The 25041-nt window shown below is 44.7% G+C and overlaps 1 protein-coding gene across 1 annotated transcript in view; it reads right to left on the bottom strand.

Moving 5' to 3' along the window:
- Positions 1-25041, bottom strand: part of LOC139555211 (gamma-aminobutyric acid type B receptor subunit 2-like) — a 434218-nt gene that overhangs the window by 78352 nt on the left and 330825 nt on the right. Inside the window, exons 8-12 of the mRNA XM_071368821.1 lie at positions 19784-19844; positions 14057-14137; positions 12760-12910; positions 11730-11862; positions 6833-6940 (exon numbers count right to left, since the gene is read on the bottom strand). Of these exons, the coding sequence (XP_071224922.1) occupies positions 6833-6940; positions 11730-11862; positions 12760-12910; positions 14057-14137; positions 19784-19844 (534 nt within the window). The remainder of the gene's footprint in view (positions 1-6832; positions 6941-11729; positions 11863-12759; positions 12911-14056; positions 14138-19783; positions 19845-25041) is intronic.

Here is a 25041-nt window from a genome sequence, read left to right as displayed (position 1 = left end):
CAGACAGAAGACGGTGGGCTCAGAATGGAATGGGGGATTGATTTAACACTCTCTCTCTCTCCACCGCCACAGACAGAAGACTAGACTCAGAATGGAATGGGGGATTGGTTTTGATGTGTCGTCTTCTGATGGCTACTGGGATTGGACAAATAGGAGAGTGGAACGTTGTGTGTATTACAAAGAGACAGGGGCTGGCGATGTAGTCAAGGTGCCAGAGGTTTCCAAATAGCTACAAAAACTACAAGTTATTGTCTGACCGTAACCACAGAGCTATAATTAGATTTTATATGTATTACCGCAACAATGTTCTCAGTCTGAGCATCATAGAAAATGAAAGGACACAGGGCCAGAATAGATGATCTTTAATGTAAATTAAATCGAAAATGAAATAATACTAATTAAAATAATCATTATATCACTCAGAATGTCGGAAGAATCATATCAGAAGATTGACCATGGTCTCATGTCCCTTTGGCCAAGACAGATGTCAAATTAATAAATGACCACATTCTGCTATTCCCAATGGGACATAGTGTTGTTGTGTACTGGATACAATATACGATCCACACAGCACAGTACACCACCTACAGTATCTGAGTGAATCTGTATAGCTGTGCCCCATAATAAATAAATATGCTCTCTGCTCTCCATTACCTCAGGTCTGCTAACATTAGAGCTGGCTACATCAGGCCAGCTAACGTTAAAGCTGGCTACATCAGGCCTGCTAACATTAAAGCTGGCTACATCAGGCCTGCTAACATTAGAGCTGGCTACATCAGGCCAGCTAACGTTAAAGCTGGCTACATCAGGCCAGCTAACATTATAGTTGGCTACATCAGGCCTGCTAACATTAAAGCTGGCTACATCAGGCCTGCTAACATTAGAGCTGGCTACATCAGCTACCATTAGAGCTGGCAGCATCAGGCCTGCTAACATTAGAGCTGGCTGCATCAGGCCTGCTAACATTATAGCTGGTTACATCAGGCCTGCTAACATTAAAGCTGGCTACATCAGGCCTGCTAACATTAGAGCTGGCTACATCAGGCCTGCTAACATTAGAGCTGGCTACATCAGGCCAGCTAACGTTAAAGCTGGCTACATCAGGCCTGCTAACATTAGAGCTGGCTACATCAGGCCTGCTAACATTAGAGCTGGCTACATCAGGCCTGCTAACATTAGAGCTGGCTACATCAGGCCTGCTAACGTTAGAGCTGGCTACATCAGGCCTGCTAACGTTAGAGCTGGCTACATCAGGCCTGCTAACATTAGAGCTGGCTACATCAGGCCTGCTAACATTAGAGCTGGCTACATCAGGCCAGCTAACATTAAAGCTGGCTACATCAGGCCTGCTAACATTAGAGCTGGCTACATCAGGCCTGCTAACATTAGAGCTGGCTACATCAGGCCTGCTAACATTAGAGCTGGCTACATCAGGCCTGCTAACATTAAAGCTGGCTACATCAGGCCTGCTAACATTAGAGCTGGCTGCATCAGGCCTGCTAACATTAGAGCTGGCTACATCAGGCCTGCTAACATTAGAGCTGGCTACATCAGGCCTGCTAACGTTAGAGCTGGCTACATCAGGCCTGCTAACATTAGAGCTGGCTACATCAGGCCTGCTAACATTAGAGCTGGCTACATCAGGCCAGCTAACATTAAAGCTGGCTACATCAGGCCTGCTAACATTAGAGCTGGCTACATCAGGCCTGCTAACATTAGAGCTGGCTACATCAGGCCTGCTAACATTAGAGCTGGCTACATCAGGCCTGCTAACATTAGAGCTGGCTACATCAGGCCAGCTAACGTTAAAGCTGGCTACATCAGGCCTGCTAACATTAGAGCTGGCTACATCAGGCCTGCTAACATTAGAGCTGGCTACATCAGGCCAGCTAACATTAAAGCTGGCTACATCAGGCCTGCTAACATTAGAGCTGGCTACATCAGGCCTGCTAACATTAGAGCTGGCTACATCAGGCCTGCTAACATTAGAGCTGGCTACATCAGGCCTGCTAACATTAGAGCTGGCTACATCAGGCCAGCTAACGTTAAAGCTGGCTACATCAGGCCTGCTAACATTAGAGCTGGCTACATCAGGCCTGCTAACATTAGAGCTGGCTACATCAGGCCTGCTTTCTTTATTGCATTTTAAATGCTTCTGCCTACACTGGTGGCAGTATTTCTATATTCTACTGCTGATTCATCATTAAAAGCAAGGGGATGTGGACTGTGTGAACTGTAGAATACACTGTGTACACTAGTTGTGATCAGGGAACAGAGCAGTATGCTTTCAAGGCCCTGATCCGCGGGGAATTAGATCGTCAGGGATGATCAAACGTTTGCATAGGGATGTGTATTTATTTTAGTATGAATAACACAGCTCATATCAGATCATGTACACAAACTCGTGATGTCACTGTTCTGTGTAAGCTTGTACAGTATTATGTGGACACTATGTACACTATGTTTTGTCTTCTCTATGTGTGTACACATTAGTGTGTGTGTGTGTGTGTGTGTGTGTGTGTGTGTGTGTGTGTGTGTGTGTGTGTGTGTGTGTGTGTGTGTGTGTGTGTGTGTGTGTGTGTGTGTGTGTGTGTGTGTGTGTGTGTGTGTGTGTGCAATGGTGTATCTCACTTGGTGCACATTCAAGAATACTCTGAAGTAAATCTCAGAGACAGACTACCAGGCAGACACGGAGGGAGGCTGCAGAGCAGCCTGTTTGATTGACAGGCCCTGTGCTTACCCAACACTGAACCAGGCCTCTTTAAGGAGTGAAGGAGTGCTGGGCGAACCTTGCCGAGCGGAACCCTTATTGAGCACACCCTGATTTACAGTCTTCTCTCTGAGGGAGGGGAAGGAGGGAAGGAGATGGAGGGACTGGCGAAGGGACGAAGGGATTGATGAAGAGATGGGCAAACATCACTGGGGTTCCATGGCAAACCCCCAGCAACACTCTGTTGACTGACAACAGCTATCACTTCACTTCACTCAGCCAAAGCCCCTGCACTCAATCAGTGTGTGTGGGGAGGGAGGGAAAAGGAGGGGAGGGAAGGAGCTAGGTTAACTGCTGCCCGACAGGCAGATCCTGGCCCTGCTGAACCACCAGGGAATAGGTCTTTAGATTTAAGGGCTGTCTAGCTCCACCTGGGGAGCACTCAGTTTAGTCTCTCTGCTCTGATGGAGGTGAGGGAGGAGGAACAAGAAGAGGAGGAAGAGACGGATGAACAAGAAGAGGAGGAGGAGGAGGAACAAGAGGAGGAGGAGAAACAAGAAGAAGAGGAGGAACAAGAAGAGGAAGAAGGAGGAGGAGGAAGAGAGGAGGAAAAACTGAGTCTGCATAATTGCCATAGCAACACATTTCACAGGAGCAAGAGCTGTTTTGTTGTTGTGTTTTGTTTTTCTTTGAATTACGAATTAATTAATTTGAATTAATCAAAAATAAATATTTTTAGAAGTTAACACAAAAGATCATGTCTTTTTTAGCACATTTGAAGATATCAAAATGTGCTTGTGTTTCAGATGACCGCAGACTAAAGGAGAGATGCAAACCAGCACTGACCCTGTCCCTGTCTCTTTCCATCTTTAAATATTTCTCTCTCTCTCTCTTTCTCTCTGCCTCCCACGCACTCTCTCTCTCCCACTCTCTCTGACAGCTCTCCCACACTCCCTCCTGCAGCCGTTGCCATCCGACACATCTATCCAGGATGTGATGTGAGGTGGACTATAAATATCAAAAGGCCAGCAGAGATGCAGCCACAGAGGCCTGGAAAGCCTTTACATAATCACACCAGCTACAAAAGCATATTGTGTCAGATAGATATTGGTTTGCTGTTTGGTATTTCTATTGAAGAGAGGAATGGAAATATGTCAATTGAAAACAGGTCAGTGGGTAGAGCGTGTGTTAGAGAAAAGCACACACACGTACGGACGCAAGAATGCAAACACACAAGCATGCGCACAAGCACACAAATCGCGCAAGCACCCTTTAATCCTGTAAAAAACTGCAGGCTTAAACAACGAGATGAATCACCACTCTCCCTGATGATCAGCCAGTCTCACACAGCAGTAACAGAAACCCCACACACATTCCATCAGGTTCACCACAGGGAGCATGTGTGTGTGATTGTGTGCGTGTGCACTGAACATAGAACAAAAGGTGTGTGTGGTAAATTATTTAGTGCTTGAGTCAAACTCTAGCTTGGCTTTCTCAGCTTGACTTTTTCTAGAGAAAGATCGCAGCAGCATATACCCAGGGGGAGCTCCAGCTGAACTGTACACTGTGTGTGTGTGTGTGTGTGTGTGTGTGTGTGTGTGTGTGTGTGTGTGTGTGTGTGTGTGTGTGTGTGTGTGTGTGTGTGTGTGTGTGTGTGTGTGTGTGTGTGTGTGTGTGTGTGTGTGTGTGTGTGTACAGTCTGAGCTGAGCAGAGTGTCTGTAATGCTTTTTGTGGCTGGATCGTTGCAGCTCCTCTGGGGCTTGGGGTGACTGAGTGGGGCTAACAACCTGCCTTGCTGCTGGGCCTCTCACTGGGAGAAAAACACCACTCCTTAGGTCTGCTACAGTAGTTACTCAGTTACACACATGTAGTTTGAGGAAATGTTTTGGTTGAAAAAGAGCATCACCAAGTGTAAAAGGTGCTGGTTTAGATCTAGGTACAACTGTCCCGGCGCCTCTGTTAGAAGACGTGGTAGTGACCAGTAGGAAACCGATCATATTAAATGGCGTGGGAGGAGATGGCTGCCGTTTTACGGACTCCTAACCAATTGTGCTATTGTGTGTGTTTTTTTCACGTTATTTGTAACTTATTTTGTACATAATGTTCCTGCCACCGTCTCTTATGACCGAAAATAGCTTTTCATATCAGGGCAGTGATTACTCACCTCGTACTGGACAAAAATATTTTTTCTTTAACGAGTCGGACGCGAAGGATTTACTTCAGACACCCGACAAGGCCAACATCCCCGTAATTCACATGAGAAGGAGACAGAGATATCGGGGACGTAGGTTGGGGTGCCTTGTAAGGAACTGACGGCGAGTGAGTAATCTGCCTCTACCACCAGTCCTATTAGACAACGTACAATCATTAGATAACGAAATAGATGAGCTACAATCACAAATATCATACCAACGGGACATTTAAAAACTGTAATATCTAATGTTTCACTGAGTTGTGCATGGATAAAATACAGCTGTCGGGTTTTACGCTGCATCGGCAAGATAGAACAGCTGCCTCCGGTAAGACAAGGGGTGGTGGTCTGTGTATATTTGTAAACAACAGCTGTTGCACAAAATCGAATATTAAGGAAGTCTTGAGGTTTCGCTCGCGTGAGGGATAGTATCTCATGATGAGCTGTAAGACCACACTATTTACCAAGAGAGTTTGTCTGTCTATTTACCATCACAAACCGATGCTGGCACTAAGACCGCACTCAGTGAGCTGTATAAGGCCATAAGCAAACAGGAAAACTAAACATGGTTGCATCACTGCCTGGTACGGCAACTGCTCGGCCCCGTTGGTCGCAAGGCACTATCGAGGGTAGTGAGTACGGCTCAGTACATCACTGGGGCCAAGCTACCTGCCATCCAGGACCTATATACCTTAGCAACATTGTCACAGGCAGCAACCTGGAAGCTCCCCTTGTGATTGCTACCTGATAACCAGATTGTGATAGGGCTGCATACTTGCTTCGAGGGGTAAAGTTTTATTTTTTTGCAAACCCTGAAAATGTGGTCAGAAACAATATCACATAACAGTCCCTCCCCTTCTCTCTTCTACGCCTTCTTCTCCCTCCATTCATTTTTTATCTGACATAATGCATGTGTAGTGACACAGGAATCAGTGGCATAAGAAGCGCTAGCTGCTGTTAACCAGTGAGGATTTATCTATCAGAGTCCATAATGGCCAATTATGGTTCTAGGCTCCTGCATTCTGCTTGAGTGCAGCCAGCCAGCCTCAGCAGACCAGACCGTGTGACTACCACAATATACTGCTGCTTGTTCACAGCAACAGAAAACGCTCTCTTCCTTCAACTAACTGGTTTTACACAAAAAACAAAATGACCTTGGCTAGTCTGATGTTGATAGTCTTTTCTAAAGAAGGGGAGTTAGCATGTTAATCCGGCATGTGCGCTCCGTTGCTCATAAAGCAGGTCCCAGACCTGTGGCTGTAATCTCTTCCTTGTGGTGACACTATGGCTTTGTCCCATATGGCACCCTATTCCCTACATAGTGCACTACTTTTAGACAGAGCCTTATGTTAGTGCACTATATAGGGGATAGGGTGCCATTTGGGACAAAGCCTGTATGCATGTTGGCTACTAGTATCTTTCCACAACCTGAACACTGTCAGCTACTGTATTAGCAGAGTGACCAACGAGGCAGGATCGGTGTCAAATCTATTCAGCTGATTCAGGAAGGGAATAGAAATGAAATACTTAAAATGTAAACGTTCACCTTGAAATTGATTTGCATGAATGGAAATGGAAGGGAGCCCTTTCCCCTCATTCATAAGACAAGGCAATTGTCAATGCTGGTGCATAATGATGATGATATGGTGATAATAGTAATACTAATAATGATAATAATTCATCATCATCATTCCACATGATACAATTTTAGTAAAAACACACGTCACTACTTCCTGTTGTTGGCCATCATTTTGGCCATGAGACCACACAGGTAGTGATTTACATTTTTTTTTCACTACTCTCATATTTTTTGCTTGTTTATTAGATAAGGTACAGATAGATAGGAAAGACAGGAAGAGTAGCAATGGGTTGGATTGGAATCCATGCTGCAGCAGTGTTCCATGGGCAGCAGCTCACTACGTTTTCTTACCTTTTTCTTCATCTTGACGTTCTTGAAGATAGCATGGACTCTCCAGGTCTTGGCAAACATGGCACCAAACGCTGTTGTGTAGCCCACAATGAGGATCCATGTTCGCACCTGCAAGACAAGGACAGAAACAGTCAAAAGCTGTCAAAGAGCTGGACTAAAACAAAGATCTAGACTGACAAGATGTTAGCATTTTTTTTTTTTTGCCAACAAATTCACCAAACGCTCTAAAAGTGCACAAAAAATAGTCAGAATCCTGTCATAATTCCATGAAAGTGAATGTGCAAACTTCAGAGGAAGTCGTATACTAGCATCATGGCTGTTAAACTTATGAATATGTGTTATTAAAAAGAGAGACCTAGCAGCATCTCCCTACTTGAAATCCAAGGATATTAAAACAAACCAAATACTATGGTGCCTTCTGTAGGCTATATCTGTATTTAGAATGAGTTGTAACTAAATAAGAGCAACAAAGCTATATCCTGTAATAACTCCCACAGTATCTAATTTAACAAGCCGGAAAAACACTACTTTAACACCCACTGCACTAAATGCTGTTTGTGTTTGTTTGTCTGTCTGTTGAAAGGCATTCTTGGCAGGGAGGCAGAGTCACAATGGAACAGCACAAGGCAGGAGATTCAGCAGCAACCCTATTCTCCCCCCAGTGATGCATGAGGAAAATAGGAGCCCTACTGAAAGAGACCGTTCTAGGGGCCCCTTGACAAATGACTAGGTCTGGTCTGTGTGGGGGATGAAAAAGATATATGACTGTAAATCAAATCAAAGTTTATTAGTCGCGCACACCGATTTGAAGATGCTATTGCTGGTGCAGCGTAATACCTATGTTTCTAGCTCCAACAGTGCAGTAATACCTGGCAATACAAAACAATCCACACAAAATCCAACAAATGAAAAGAAAGAAATTAAGAAATGTTGGAACGATTTCAAATAACAACACAAATAACACTGGAACAGTAATCCAAATCCAATCTGTATATACACCGGATGAATTTACACAATATATACTAAGAACGATATGTACAGCAATATATATACTGTATTAAACTGGGATAATGATATGTACAGCAGTAGATATATTATAGTGAGAGAATGATATGTACAGCAGTAGATATATTATAGTGGGAGAATGATATGTACAGCAGTAGATATATTATAGTGGTAGAATGATATGTACAGCAGTAGATATATTATAGTGGGAGAATGATATGTACAGCAGTAGATATATTATAGTGATAGAATGATATGTACAGCAGTAGATATATTATAGTGGTAGAATGATATGTACAGCAGTAGATATATTATAGTGGGAGAATGATATGTACAGCAGTAGATATATTATAGTGATAGAATGATATGTACAGCAGTAGATATATTATAGTGGTAGAATGATATGTACAGCAGTATATATATTATAGTGGGAGAATGATATGTACAGCAGTAGATATATTATAGTAAGAGAGTGATATGTACAGCAGTAGATATATTATAGTGAGAGAATGATATGTACAGCAGTAGATATATCATAGTGGGAGAATGATATGTACAGCAGTAGATATATTATAGTGGGAGAATGATATGTACAGCAGTAGATATATTAGAGTGGGAGAATGATATGTACAGCAGTAGATATATTATAGTGGGAGAATGATATGTACAGCAGTAGATATATTATAGTGGTAGAATGATATGTACAGCAGTAGATATATTATAGTGAGAGAATGATATGTACAGCAGTAGATATATTACTAATATATAAACTTACCTTTCTACTGACTCTGAAAAACACCAAAAGAAAAATTCTCAGGCTCCCTGCTCATCTGCGTGAACGTGCCTTAGGCATATGCAAAGAGACATGAGGACTGCAGATGTGGCCAGGGCAATAAATTGCAATGTCCGTACTGTGAGACGCCTAAGACAGCGCTACAGAGAGACAGGACGGACGGCTGATCGTCCTCGCAGTGGCAGACCACGTGTAACAACACCTGCACAGGATCGGTACATCCGAACATCACACCTGCAGGACAGGTACAGGATGGCAACAACAACTGCCCGAGTTACACCAGGAACGCACAATCCCTCCATCAGTGCTCAGACTGTCCGCAATAGGCCGAGAGAGGCTGGACTGAGGGCTTGTAGGCCTGTTGTAGGCAGGTCCTCACCAGACATCACCGGCAACAACGTTGCCTATGGGCACAAACCCACCGTCGCTGGACCAGACAGGACTGGCAAAAAGTGCTCTTAACTGACGAGTCGCGGTTATGTCTCACCAGGGGTGATGGTCAGATTTGAGCTTATCGTCGAAGGAATGAGCGTTACACTGACGCCTGTACTCTGGAGCGGGATCGATTTGGAGGTGGAGGGTCAGCATCATCGGACTGAGCTTGTTGTCATTGCAGACAATCTCAACGCTGTGCGTTACAGGGAAGACATCCTCCTCCCTCATGTGGTACCCTTCCTGGAGGCTCATCCTGACATGACCCTCCAGCATGACAATGCCACCAGCCATGCTGCTCGTTCTGTGCATGATTTCCTGCAAGAGAGGAATGTCAGTGTTCTGCCATGGCCAGCGAAGAGCTCGGATCTCAATCCCATTGAGCACGTCTGGGACCTGTTGGATCGGAGGGTGAGGGCTAGGGCCATTCCCCACAGAAATGTCCGGGAACTTGTAGGTGCCTTGGTGGAAGACTGGGGTAACATCTCACAGCAGGAACTGGCAAATCTGGTGCAGTCCATGAGGAGAAGATGCACTGCAGTACTTAATGCAGCTGGTGGCCACACCAGATACTGACTTTTACTGTTGATTTTGACCCCCCCTTTGTTCAGGGACACATTCCATTTCTGTCAGTCACATGTCTGTGGAACTTGTTCAGTTTATGTCTCAGTTGTTGAATCTTGTTATGTTCAAACAAATATTTACACATGTTAAGTTTGCTGAAAATAAAAGCAGTTGACAGTGAGAGGACGTTTCTTTTTTTGCTGAGTTTATATGAACTAAAATGCAATGTACAGTAGTAGCAATATTACTATGAGTTATGTTGAGAATACAGTATATAAATACACAGTAGAAACCCCATAGCAAAATGGTAGATTACTGTCTGATGGCTTTGAGATATAAGCTGTTTTTCAGTCTCTCGGTCCAAGCTTTGATGCACCTGTATACCGCCTTCTAGATGATAGCGGGGTGAACAGGCCATGGCTCGGGTGGCTGAGGTCCTTGATGATCTTCTTGGCTTTCCTGTGACACTTGGTGTTGTAGATGTCCTGGACGGCAGGCAGTGTGCCCCAAGTGATGCGTTGGGCGGACCGCACCACCCTCTGCAGAGCCTTGTGGTTGCGGACTGTGCAATTGCCATATCAGGTGGTGATACAGCCCGACAAAATGCTCTCAATGTTACATCTGTAAAAGTTCATGAGTGTCTTAGGGGCCAAGCCACATTTCTTCAGCCTCCTGAGGTTGAAGAGGTGCTGTTGCGCCTTTCTTCACCACATTGTCTGTGTGAAGGAACAATTTCAGGTCGTCAGTGATGTGCAGACAGTGGACCTTTTGACCCTCTGCACTGCGGCCCCATCAATGTGGACCGGGGCATGCTCTCTCTGCTGTCTCCTGTAGTCCACAATCAGCTCCTTCGTTTTGTTGACGTTGAGGTTATTTTCCTGGCTCCACTCTGCCTAGGCACTCACCTCCTCCCTGTAGGCTGTCTCGTCGTTGTTGGTAATTAGGCCTACCACTGTTGTGTAGCCAGCTCTCCTGTGGGCTACGACCACTCTCTTTCTCCTTCCCACTGAGGAGCAATGGCGCACTAGATAAAATACTGCCTTTGCTTGTTTTAGAGTTTAAACTGGAATATACTTTTTTTTAAATCAAAAGGTTTAAATTTGGTGTTCCTGTGTGTGGGTGTTTATGTGGGGCGAGGGAGGGGGAAGAGGGCAAAAAAGACAGCAAGAGAGGGATAGAGAAAGAGATAACAAAAAAACAATTACAGCAGCCATACAAAGAAAACAGTGCATATTGATTGGTTGGATCACATACTTTTCCTCAGCACTTCCTCTTTGATGTGACAGCCTCCATTTTGGATTGTTTTGGCTGAGGTGAGCCGGGCAGGCAGGCAGGCACTCGATGGCAGTTGATACGTGCTGCGCCACCCGCCTAGCTAACATTATTTATCTCTGTGGGTCCTGGTCAAAAGCAGTGCACTATATAGGGAATAAGGGGCCATTTGGGACGCAAACCAGTTATCGCTGTAATCAAACCTGTTTAATTAAACCAGAGGCTAAGATAGTCACGTTCAAACGCTTGCTGTGGGAGCAGGAGTTTAATGTGCTCCATGTTAGGAAAGACCCAGGGACTGATCCAATCAACTCCCATTATATGAAGTCCCATCCCAGTTCCTCCAGAGTGACACAGCGGTCTAAGGCACTGCATCTCAGTACTAGAGGCGTTACTACAGACACCCTGGTTTGAATCAATAGGGCGGCGCACAATTGGCACAGCGTCGTCCGGGTTTGGCCGGTGTAGGCCGTCATTGTAAATAAGAATTTGTTCTTAACTGACTTGCCTAGTTAAATAAAGGTTCAAATGTAATTCTGAAAGGAGGAAGAGAATGTTAGCTAGTGTGCTAGCCTAGCATTAGCCTGGATCTTACACCTTTTGAAGGGATGAAGAAAAGACTAGTGTGCTAGCCTAGCACTAGTCTGGGATGCACACCTTTTGAAGGGGATCAAGAGAGAATGCAAGCTAGCGTTAGAGTGGATCGCACACCTTTCGATGGGGGAGAAGACAGAAGAGAATGATATAGTATTAGCCTAGTGTTAGTCTGGGATCTTACACGTCATTAGCACAGCATATATGGGGTTCTAGCTGTACAGGTTATATACTCACAGTACACAAGGCCTCAAACTCTTTGTCGGACACCAAGGCGCCGTCCAGGCCAAAGAGGAAGATGGAGGAGTAGGAGAGCATTCCACCCAGGATGATAAGGTTGTTCATGTAGGGACTGGACATCTTGATCAGTCTGTAGGCAGAGGAGAGGAGCATGTACAGCAAGGTGTGGAATTGTGAGAAGAATACAGATCTCCAAAATTGAAAAAACTCAGAAGGACCATTTTAACATTGAAACATGTTTTTATATAACAGTGCATGTACAATGCAGTAACAGCAGCGGAGCGACTTGGGGGAACTGAGTTCCAAATGTGTTTTTGTCTTGGTGACTGCGCTATTTTCCCTATGTGCTTCAGCCCCTCGCCAATTGAGTGACAGCTAGCAAGGTGCACACACAGCAGAGCGAGAGACTGAGCAATGACGTGGTGCGCATACAGTATCTGCACAATTTTTGGGGACCACTTTTTGCTAGTGAGTGCTATTTTCAGAACTACTGGCTAAAAAGTATACAAAAGTACTGGTGAATCGATTTAACATTAGGATTGGGGGAGGGGAATCTAATCCTAGATTTGTACCGAGAAGAAACTTTCCCCCGGAGCTCTACTAGTCTAGATAGCACTCGTCCACCAAACTCCAAGTTTTCCTGACTCCATAGTATGGAAAGGCGCCTTGATGTTGTCAGCACAATGTTTTGATAACGAAGTGGGCTGTACTTTGATTGGTTCTCCTCTGTGTCTTTGTCACTCAAACACCAACATAGACAACCACACACAGCCTCCGAACGCCGCCCACTTCCAGCACAACTGTTGGATTTTCAAATCCAAACAGCGTCTCAGAAAGGTCTCAGAAAATAATGTTTGAGAGAACCAATCAAAGCTCAACTAATTTCTGCGCGAATACTGTATTTACAATGGACTCCTGTCTGGAACAGTGTGTCACAGCTCTCCCTTGCTGTGTACCACGTGAGTGGTGTCAGCTAGGCTACAGCTCTACTCACTCCTCCCCCCATTCCCCTCCCTCTTCCACTGACCTGTGGTTGCGGTTCTTGATGTTGAAGAAGAGGAAGGCCCCTGCCATGAGCATGCCCAGGATGGTGATAACAGACAGGATGCTGTAGAGGGGTACGTTGATGTTGCGACGCTGCAGACGCACAAACGTACGGTCCTTAGGAGGCTCCACCCCTGAAATGAAGAGGAGGAACTCAGTTTGCCAAGTATAAACAACTCCACAAGAAGGGGAAAACAAGTTGATTTGGAGGATCACCTCCTGAACGGAGACGAGGACATTCACAGACCCACTGGCAAAAACTGGTTGAATCAACGTTTTTTCCACGTCATTTCAGCAACATTCAAACTAATATGATGACGTTGGATTGATGTGGAAAAGTGATTGGATTTGCAAAAAATTCATCAACGTAAGGGAATTTCATATTTTTTCCACCCAACTTTTAACCTAAATCCAATAACATAGTGAATTCTTTGGGGTGAATTCATATTAGTTGACAACTCAATCAAATGTAAATCAAACCTAGACGTGGAACTGACGTCTGTGCCCAGTGGGGATGTTCTTAGCCTGAGAAATGTACAATAACCCGCATAGAATTCTTTAGATTTTAAGTGTGTCCACTTATCCAGTGACTTTGATTCTACAGTATGTAAAGTACTGAACACTTCTACAGGAGAAGGATAGATCCAAAATTAACCCTCACCATTCAGCTACTTAACATTGGAAAACGCCTCAATTTGGCTACTTTCTTATCAGCTGTGTAAATGTACCTCCATACAGAATCGGTTGTCGTGGTGAGCAACCGCTGTTTCTTATGTTTGCCCGTTCCTTTATTCACCTTCTCTGTGTCTTTGCCAGTGTGCCAATCGATTTCAATGTCTCATCTTACTGAGCTCTCTTATGGTGGTTTGACACATAGAAACAAATGTTTTAGCTGTCCCAGAGTATGTCTGTATGGGACTACAGGGAGGGAGGTGAGGGGTTTCTTGTCAACACAAGAAAACATGGTGTAATAAAAATGCTGGTAAATAATTCAACATAGAATGATTGATTGAGAGGAGCATACTGGATGCCCTGTGTGTGCGCGTACAAGCACGCATACACAAACACGCACGCACAATGCATTCGTAACGCATACACAAACACACACACACACACACACACACACACACACACACACACACACACACACACACACACACACACACACACACACACACACACACACACACACACACACACACACACACACACACACACACACACACACACACACACACACACACACACACACACACACGTACAATCTCATGTGTACTTACCTTGGAACCGCATGGTGTTGTTGATGAGATCCAGGACATCAGCAATAGCGTTGTACTCTCCGACCTTCACCTCCTGCCCCTCTGTTGGGAACACAAACAGGAAAGACTTCAGTTAGGAGAGCATGTGGACAACACTTTGGACAACTTTCTCTTTCAGTCAACTAGACAGCTCTCGCTGTAAAATTGCAGAGATCTGACCCAAAATAACTGTAACATTTCAAATAAGACAGTATCTAATCCAAAACGAATGAGGAATACTGCAGAGTGAGTTCTCATTTACAGCTTGTGTGTTTTAGCTAAGTGTGGAAATCAGTGATTAGATCAAGCTAACAGAGAGTAATGGCATTGGGTTAATGGTTGTGATACAGATTGGTATAATGGCTAGCAACAGTAACGTACTGGGGTGTATTCGTTTGTACCCTCTGTAGCAAACAGTAGTGAAACGTTTTGCAACTGAAAACTTTTTGCAATGAAAATTAGTGTTTTTTTTTGGACAAGTTCAGGTTAGTCCTTCTCCGTTTTAGCCCGTTTGCTTCCATTTGTTTCCTAGTGAATACACCCCGCACAAACTATACACACATTACCGGAGAACAAGTCTCCAGTGAAGAAACCAATCGTAAAAATAAAAGCAACAATAAATAAAAACAATAGTATGCTGGCAATGGTAACGCAATACATTGGCATTTTCACAGATACAGTAAAATGAGTCTAAATTGTGATATATCCTGAGCCATAACACAAACATCTCTCCTGAGTGCTATTTAAAGCAGCCATTTCCTTCAAGAGACCTCTTAAAAGCTGATACAGGGCTCTATGCCTAAGTTTAAAAATGTATGTGTGTATTACAGGCTCTGTATTGACCCTGTCACACACAGCAGCTCCATCACTCTCCTTCTCATAAAAATGGGTGAACAGTTACACTCAGCACACAGGGGGAGGAGGGATATGAGGGGAGACTATTCAACTCCCTCTCTCTCTCTCTCTCTCACTCTCTCTCTCTCTCTCTCTCTCTCTCTCTCTCTCTCTCTCTCTCTCTCTCTCTCTGCCAAAGCAAGTGAAGTAGATAATAAACAAAAGTGAAATAAACAATACAAATTAACAGTAGACATTACACTCACAGAAGTTCCAAAATAATAAAGACATTTCAAATGTCATATTATGTCTATATACAGTGTTGTAACGATGTGAAAATAGTTGTGAATGTGATGTGAATAAAAGTACAAAAGAGAAAATAAACAAACATAAATATGGGTTGTATTTACAATGGTGTTTGTTCTTCACTGGTCTCTTTCATTTCTAAGTGTATATAGATTTACAGTGTGAAGGTTTGATAACACATGTAAATGTTGGTTCTGTGTCGGATACACATAAACACTACGCAATTATGACTACTACGTCCCTGAGCTGTTGCTGCTATGTTAGCGCAAACCCTTCACCCAACTTCTGAAATTACATTTCACACCTGTTTGTTCAATTACCTCCTTCATTACTGTAAATCAGATACAGATTTAAACACTAGCCTGATCCCATATCTGTTTGGCGTGACGACCATAGGAGCGGGCATTACAGCACAAACAGATCTGGGATCAGTGCATTTGTGTTAATCACATTCAGATTGATGAACCCAGAGGTTCCAGACACAGAGACTAGCTTGATCACAGATATGTTCGGCCATAGGAGTTGGCAAGACAGCACAAACAGATCTGGGACCAGGCTAATGATGTACTGTTTCTGCTGCCCAGGGTAACTTCCGTCCCTGTCTACCTGACCTAGGTTGAAGACTTAAAAAATATATATATATTCATTTTTTTTACCTCTTTTTTCTCCCCAATTTGATGGTATCCAATTGGTAGTTACAGTCTTGTCCCATCACTGCAACTCCCGTACAGACTCAGGAGAGGCAAAGGTCGAGAGCCGTGCGTCCTCCGATACACAAACCAGCCAAGCCGCATTGCTTCTTCACACAATGCCCACTTAACCCGGAAACCGCACCAATGTGTCAGAGGAAACGCCGTACACACCTGGTGACCGTGTCAATGTGCATTGCACCCGGCCCGCCACAGGAGTCGCTAGTGTGCAATGGGACAAGGACATCCCTGCCGGCCAAACCGTCCCCTAACCCAGGCAACGCTGGGCCAATTGTGTGCCGCCCCATGGGTCTCCCGATCGCGGCCGGCTACGACCCTGGACTCGAACCAGGATCTCTAGTGGCACAGCTAGTACTGCGATGCAGTGCCTTAGACCCCTGCACCACTCGGGAGGCCCTAGGTTGCAAACTTAGAACCCTCTGCACAATGTCACCATAGTGATGCTAAATGTTTTAGCCATCTGCTGCACACACCCCAGCTTGCATCCCAAATGGCACCCTGTTCCCTATATAGTACACTACTATTGACCAAGGCCCATAGGAAATAGGGTACCATTTGGGATGCAGACATGTTATGCAGGGTTATTCTCTACAGCTGTCCCAATCAAACCTACGTCATCCTACCATCTCAGCACTCTATTGCTGGAGATGACATTCAATAATGAATTAACCTTCATATAGCTTTAAACTTAGGGGGAAACACCTTTACATCTCTCTACACTGGCTCAGACGCTTGTCCAATGTGGCAGGGCATGCAAACTATTACAGACTACAAAGGGAAGCACAGCCGCAAACTGCCCAGTGACACGAGCCTACCAGACGAGCTAAATTACTTCTATGCTCGCTTCGAGACAAGTAACACTGAAGCATGCATGAGAGCATCAGCTGTCCCGGACGACTGTGTGATCACGCTATCCGTAGCCGATGTGAGTTAGACCTTTAAACAAGTCAACGTTCACAAGGTCGCAGGGCCAGATGGATTACCAGGACGTGTACTCCGAGCATGCACTGACCAACTGGCAAGTGTCTTCACTGACATTTTCAACCTCTCCCTGTCTGAGTCTGTAATATCAACATGTTTCAAGCAGACCACCATAGTCCCTGTACCCAAGAACACCTGCCTAAATGACTACCAACCCGTAGAACTCAAATCTGTAGCCATGAAATGCTTTGAAAGGCTGGTCATGGCTCACATCAACACCATTATCCCAGAAACCCTAGACCCACTCCAATTTACATACCACCCCAACAGATCCACAGATGATGCAATTGCTATTATAGTCCACACTGCCCTTTCACACCTAGACAAAAGGAACACCTATGTGAGAATGCTATTCATTGACTACAGCTCAGCATTCAACACCAGAGTGCCCTCAAAGCTCATCATTAAGATAAGGACCCTGGGACTAAACACCTCCCTCTGCAACTGAATCCTGGACTTCCTGACGGGCTGCCCCCAGGAGTTAAGGGTAGACAACAACACATCTGCCATGCTGATCCTCAACACGGGGGCCCCTCAGGGGTGCATGCTCAGTCCCCTGCTGTACTCCCTGTTCACGACTCCAACACTATCATTAAGTTTTCCGATGACACAACAATCACCGACAACGACGAAACAGCCTGTAGGGAGGAGGTCAGAGACCTGGCTGTGTGGTGCCAGGACAACAACCTCTCTCTCAACTTGATCAAGACGTAGGAGATGATTGTGGACTACAGGAAAATGAGGACTGAGCACTCCCCCATTCTCATTGATGGGGCTGTGTTGGAGCAGGTTGAGAGCTTCAAGTTCCTTGGTGTCCATATCACCAACAAACTAACATGGTCCAAGCACACCAAGACAGTTATGAAGAGGGCACGACAAAACCTATTTCTCCTCAGGAGACTGAAATTATTTGGCATGGATCCTCAAAAGGTTCTACAGCTGCACCCTCGAGCATCCTGACTGGTTGCATCACTGCCTGGTATGGCAACTGCTGGCCTCCGACCGCAAAGCACTACAAAGGGTAGTGCGTACGGCCCAGTGCATCACTGGTGCCAAGCGTCCTGCCATCCAGGACCTCTATACCTGACGGTGTCAGAGGAAGGCCCTAAAATTTGTGAAAGACTCCAGCCACCCCAGTCAGAGACTGTTCTCTCTGCTGCCGCACGGCAAGCGGTACCGGAGCGCTAAGGAAATTATTTAACATTTTGAAAAAATATGTTTTGGGTATTTAAAAAAAAAACTGCATTGTTGGTTAAGGGCTTGTAAGTAAACATTTCACTGTAAGTTCTACATCTGTTGTATTCGGCGCATGTGACAAAGACAATTTGATTTGATTTGATTTACTAAACCATAAGAAATTGTTTGAATATTAATGCATTCGGTGTTCTTACACTGCACCCTCAGCCGCGCTCTGAGGTAAAGTTCCTCTTAGGTCTTAGATACAGATCTAGGATCAGCTTCCCTTCTCCCAATCCTAACCTTAACCATCAATGAGGAAAATGCAAAGCTGTCCCTGTCAGCGTACCAGGAGACTTTATGTAAGGTGATCTGTAGGCTGATGAGTTGAGGGGGGATGTAGGGTGAAGTTGCCACTAGATGCTGATCTTGGGTCAGCGTTGCATTTCCCCAACTAATGGTTAAGGTTAGGATTGGGGAGGGGAAGCTGATCTTAGATCTGTACCTAAGGGGAACTTCACCACAGAGCGGGGCTGAGGGTGAAAGACAGGCTCTGATAGTCCGATCCTTCAAAAGGGGAATGCGTGAGCTGTTCCCACACTGCATGAGGACAGATGGCAGGGTTGAGGAGAGGATCAGATCCTGGTTAAATATTCAGCCAAGGCAATCCCTCCTCTCTCTCCACTCCTACTCTCCTCTCTCTCTCGCTCTCTCTCTCTCCTCTCTCTTCACTTCCCCTCACCTCTTTTTCTCGGCTCTCTCTCACTCTCTCTTACTTTCTCTTCATTTCCTGTGTCAAACAGTCGTCATACACTCCCTGAGAAGCCAGGTGGGAGGGAGGGAGGGAGAGAGAGAGAGAGAGAGAGAGAGAGAGAGAGAGAGAGAGAGAGAGAGAGAGAGAGAGAGAGAGAGAGAGAGAGAGAGAGAGAGAGAGAGAGAGAGAGAGAGAGAGAGAGAGAGAGAGAGGGAGAGGGAGAGGGAGAGGGAGAGGGAGGGAGGAAGGAAGGGAAGGATGGTAGACATAATAAGGTCATGCTATGAATGGAGGGAGGGTGGGAGAGAGAGGTGAAAAGGGGAGAGAGAGAGGGGAGAAAAGGAGAAAGGCAGGTGTGTGTCATGTGGGAGGGAGAGTGGCGGGGAGGGGGGGGGGTGTTCTGCCCAAGGCTAGGTACTCATAATGACATTTTCACAGCGCTATGGAGCAAGAGCTCTCCAGTTCACTGATGATAACATTTATTTGCTTATCCATGACATGACTGCCAGTTGCCTTCCAATTGAAAAACTCCATCACTCCCACAACCAAACAGGTCCGCCTCCCCCGAGTGTTTCCACATACACACACACACACACACACACACACATGCACGCACACAAACACACCTACATCCCGATTTAAGCTGCCACAGGGGGCACCTCTGCAGTGGGGTAGATAAGATAGGGGTGAGCGGATTAATAAAGGCATACTGGTGCTGAGGGAGGGTTGGGCCGGGAGCCGGGGGGATTCCCCCAAATACAGATCACACCCCTGGGTAGAAAATCCCACCCGGAAGCCCCCTGGTAGTCAACCTCCACTGGTTGGGTAACCCCAGAGTAGGATTACTATGACATCATCATCAGCCAGACAGAAACCAGTCACAATATTAGAGCAATTCAACAGAACATCACAGCAATGCAACAATCCTACAACATGTGCTTACAGTACCTTGAAACTGTGTGAATTTGATGGTACCCATCCGTTCTCCGTTCCTGAACATGACTTGGCCCTGGATAGAAAAGGAATGAAAACACATTTAGAACATTTTAATGCATTTAAAGTACTTAAGGACTCAATGAGGAATCACATGTTCAATACAATACACTTGTTGCCTTGTCCATATGATGCTGCCTTGTCCATGTGACATGATCCACATCAGCTACCAAGCTGAAACCAAACATTGTTGGCCCTTGTTAATGCCCAGGCCTAAACTCTAACAAGCTAAACCATCTGAATTATTGGCCATCTTCAACGATGGGCTACAGCAGAGGAAGCAGTAGAGATTATCTTGATTTCATTTGAATTTAGATGCACTATTTTCTTGATGAGCCATTAAGTGTTGGCACATTTTTTATATTTTTATTTTACCCCCTTTTTCTCCCCAATTTCGTGATATCCAGTTGTTAGTTACAGTCTTGTCGTACGGACTCAGGAGAGGCGAAGGTCGAGAGCCGTGCATCCCCCGAAACACGACCCCGCCAAGCCACACTGCTTCTTGACACAATGCTCGCTTAACCCGGAAGCCAGCCGCACCAATGTATTGGAGGAAACACTGTACACCTGGCGACCATGTCAGCGTGCATTGCGCCCAGCCAGCCACAGGAGTCTCTAGAGCACGATGGGACAAGGACAACATGGCCGGCCAAACTCTCCCCTAACCCGACAACGCTGGGCCAATTGTTCGCTGCCTTATTGGTCTCCCAGTCATGGCCAGCTATGACACATCGTGGGATCGAACCAGGATCTGTAGGACACTGCGCCACTCGGGAGGCCCCAGGTGTTGGCACATTAACAGATTTTAGTGGACTAGCACCAGGCTTCTTTTTGGATTAGAAGTTTGCAAAAATGGATCTGTTCATACGAAGTAAACAAAATGATTGGTCAGCAGATTAATTTGCTCATATCCTAAGAATATATTTTTGCTGTAACACCCGCTCAAGCAGGTACAGTTGAAGTCGGAAGTTACACCTTAGCCAACTTAGCCAAATACATTTAAACTCAGTTTTTCACAATTCCTGACATTTAATTATAGTTAAAATTCCCTGTCTTATTTTAAGAATGTGAAATGTCAGAATAATAGTAACAAGAATGATTTATTTCAGCTTTTATTTCTTTCATCACATTCCCTGTGGGTCAGAAGTTTACATACAGTCAATTAGTATTTGGTAGCATTGCCTTTAAATTGTTCAACTTGGGTCAAACATTTCTGGTAGCCTTCCACAAGCTTCCCACAATACGTTGGGTGAATCTTGGCCCATTCCTCCTGACAGAGCTGGTGTAACTGGGTCAGGTTTGTAGGCCTCCTTGCTCGCACACGCTTTTTCAGTTCTGCCCACACATGTTCTATAGGATTGAGGTCAGGGCTTTGTGATGGCCACTCCAATACCTTGACTTTGTTGTCCATAAGCCATTTTGCCACAACTTTGGAAGTATGCTTGGAGTCATTGTCCATTTGGAAGACACTTTTGCAACCAAACTTTAACTTCCTGACTGATGTCTTGAGATGTTGCTTCAATATATCCACCAAAGTTTTCTACCTCACGATGCCATCTATTTTGTGAAGTGCATCGGTCCCTCCTGCAGCAAAGCACCCCCACAACATGATGCTGCCACCCCCGTGCTTCACGGTTGGGATGGTGATCTTCGGCTTGCAAGCCTCCCCCAAACATAACGATGGTCATTATGGCCAAACAGTTTCATCAGACCAGAGGACATTTCTCCAAAAAGTACGATCTATGTCCCCATGTCCAGTTGCAAACCGTAGCCTGGCTTTTTTATGGTGGTTTTGGAGCAGTGGCTTCTTCCTTGCTGAGCAGCCTTTCAGGTTATGTCAAAATAGGACTCGTTTAACTGTGGATATAGATACTTTTGTACCTGTTTCCTCCAGCATCTTCACAAGGTCATTTGCTGTTGTACTGGGATGATTTGCACTTTTCGAACCAAAGTATGTTTATCTCTAGGAGACAGAACGTGTCTCCTCCCTGAGCGGTATGACAGCTGCGTGGTCCCATGGTGTTTATACTTGCGAACTATTGTTTGTACAGATGAACGTGGTACCTTCAGGCGTTTGGAAATTGCTCCCAAGGATGAACCAGACTTCAACTGTATATTTCACTGGTCATCCCCAAAGCCAACACCTTTCCTTTCAATTCTCTGCTGCCAATGATTGGAACGAATTGCAAAAATCCCTGAAGCTGGAGTCTTATATCTCCCTCACTAACTTTAAGCATCAGCTGTCAAAGCAGCTTACCGATCACTGTACCTGTACACAGCCAATCTGTAAATAGCACAGCCTACTACCTCATCCCCATATTGTTATTTATCCTCTTGCTCTTTTGCACCCCAGTATCTCTACTTGCACATCATCATCTGCACATCTATCACTCCAGTGTTAATGCTGAATTGTAATTATTTTGCCTCTATGGCCTATTTATTGCCTTACCTCCCTACTTACCTCCCTACTCTTCTACATTTGCAGACACTGTACATATATTTTTCTATTGTGTTATTGACTGTACATTTGTTTATGTTTAACTCTGTGTTGTTGTTTTTGTCGCACTGCTTTGCTTTTTCTTGGCCAGGTTGCAGTTGTAAATGAGAACTTGTTCTCAACTGGCCTACTTGGTTAAATAAAAATAAAAATCCCATGAGGGTCAGCAAAGGGCTGTCTGATTTCGTAATGTGACTCTTATCACAAATCTTCTTTAAGGGGCTTTTAAAAAGTAATGTCTTAAGTGAGAATACCACCTTTGGCTACTGAACAGACATCATTAGTCAGTCCATCTACCTTTAAAACTTTGACATGTCTTTGATTTCAGCCTTAAGTGAAAGCGAGTGGAAATGAATGACACTCTCCATATGGATCATCATTGATATTCCAAAAAACAACACTCAAGCCCAAATAAAATCATAAAAAATATGCAGATATTTTCACACAAAAAAAGTCTGGCAACTAACACATTGCCTTCCCTCCCTTATTCATCCTCATCCATCAAGACTGTGGAATTAATTCATCAAGCCATCTGCCAATAGAACTCCCTAATTAAACATTTAACTGGATCTGGGATTACTGGCGGCCACAGAAAAACAGGTGAATGAGAGAGACAGAGAGAGTTAGCATGGAGCTAATTAAAGCAGCGCTGACAGAGAGATGGGAAGGAAGGAAACCTATTGACGAGCCAATTTCAGTTCAAAAAGACGCTGAGGCTTTGAAGTCAGTCGCTGGGCGGGTTTCTGCACCCTGATTGGTACCCTGTGTTTGTATGCATCTGTGATGTGACTGAGTGTCTGTCTGTGTGAGCTTGGAGAGAGAGAGCTAGCTAAACCTACTGTCCTCACAGACAGCAGTGCTAGGCTAACTGCGGTGGGATGGAGAGTTTTCTACTGTTGTATGGCATTTAAAAAAGTGACTGAAAGTGTAAGCTCAGAGAGAGAGAGTTACCTATAGGTAACTGCCAAAATAAAGGAAGCGCTTGAGTAAATGAGGGATACAAAGTACATTGAAAGCAGGTGCTTCCACACAGGTGTGGTTCCTGAGTTAATTAAGCAATTAACATCCCATCATGCTTCGGGTCATGTATAAAAATGCCTAGTTGCCCACTATTTTGGCTAGCATGGCTAGAAGACCTCAGTGACTTTGAAAGAGGGTTCTCAAAAGAGCATAGGATGTTTAATGGATGTCTATCTCAGTCACCAGATTTCAACCCAACTGAACACTTATGGGAGATTCTGGATGAACGGTGTCACATTCCTCCGATAGAGTTCCAGACACTTGTAGAATCTATCCCAGGGCGCATTGAAGCTGTTCTGGCGGCTCGTGGTTTCCCAATGCCCTATTAAGACACTTTATGTAGGTGTTTCCTTTCTTTTGGCAGTTACCTGTAGCTAGGCTTGACACTGCTGCTAATACAGCCTTCGCCTTAGTGCTATATGCTGACAGTGGTGAGATGGAGCTAAAACAAAAGAGTCTTTAGGCCAAGCATCGGTATAAAACTGCAGTAGAAAAGTTCTATAAGTGTTTCCTGCTTCCTATTCTGAGACTCCGGTAGTGTTTTTCTTTACAGTGGCTTGCGAAAGTATTCACCCTCCTTGACATTTTTCTAATTTTGTTTCCTTACAACCTGGAATTAAAATAGATTTTTGGGGGGGTTGTATCATTTGATTTACACAACATGCCTACCACTTTGAAGATGCTAAATATTTTTTCTTGTGAAACAAACAAGAAATAAGACAAAAAAACTGAAAACTTGAGCGTGCATAACTATTCACCCCCCCAAAGTCAATACTTTGTAGAGCCACCTTTTGCAGCAATTACAGCTGCAAGTCTCTTGGGGTATGTCTCTATAAGCTTGGCACATCTAGCCACTGGGATTTTTGCACATTTTTCAAGGCAAAACTGCTTCAGCTCCTTCAAGTTGGATGGGTTCCGCTGGTGTACAGCAATCTTTAAATCATCCCACAGATTCTCAATTGGATTGAGGTCTGGGCTTTCACTAGGGCATTCCAAGACATTTAAATGTTTCCCCTTAAACCACTCGGGTGTTGCTTTAGCAGTATGCTTAGGGTCATTGTCCTGCTGGAAGGTGAACCTCCCAGTATCAAATATCTTGAAGACTGAAACAGGTTTCCCTCAAGAATTTCCCTGTATTTAGCGCCATCCAGGATTCCTTCAATTCTGACCAGTTTCCCAGTCCCTGCCGATGAAAAACATATGCACAGCATGATGCTGCCACCATTTTTTTCTTTAAGCAATGGCTTTTTTCTGCCCACTCTTCCGTAAAGCCCAACTCTGTGGAGTGTACGGCTTAAAATGGTCCTATGGACAGATACTCCAATCTCCGCGGTGGAGCTTTGCAGCTCCTTCAGGGTATCTTTGGTCTCTTTGTTGCCTCTCTGATTAATGCCCTCCTTGCCTTGAGTTTTGGTGGAAGGCCCTCTCTTGGCAGGGTTGTTGTGGTGCCATATTCTTTCAATTTTTTTATAATGGATTTAATGGTGCTCCATGGAATGTTCAAAGTTTCTGATATTTTTTTATAACCCAACCCTGATCTGTACTTCTCCACAACTTTGTCCCAGGCCTGTTTGAAGAGCACCTTGGTCTTCATGGTGCCCCTTGCTTGGTGGTGCCCCTTGCTTAGTGGTGTTGCAGACTCTGGGGCCTTTCAGAACAGGTGTATATATACTGAGATCATGTGACAGATCATGTG

The sequence above is a fragment of the Salvelinus alpinus genome, chromosome 26, assembly GCF_045679555.1.
Source record: "Salvelinus alpinus chromosome 26, SLU_Salpinus.1, whole genome shotgun sequence".
Taxonomy (NCBI): domain Eukaryota; kingdom Metazoa; phylum Chordata; class Actinopteri; order Salmoniformes; family Salmonidae; genus Salvelinus; species Salvelinus alpinus.
The sequence above is the reverse complement of the archived record's forward strand: the minus strand, read 5'-3'. Positions and strand labels throughout refer to the sequence as shown.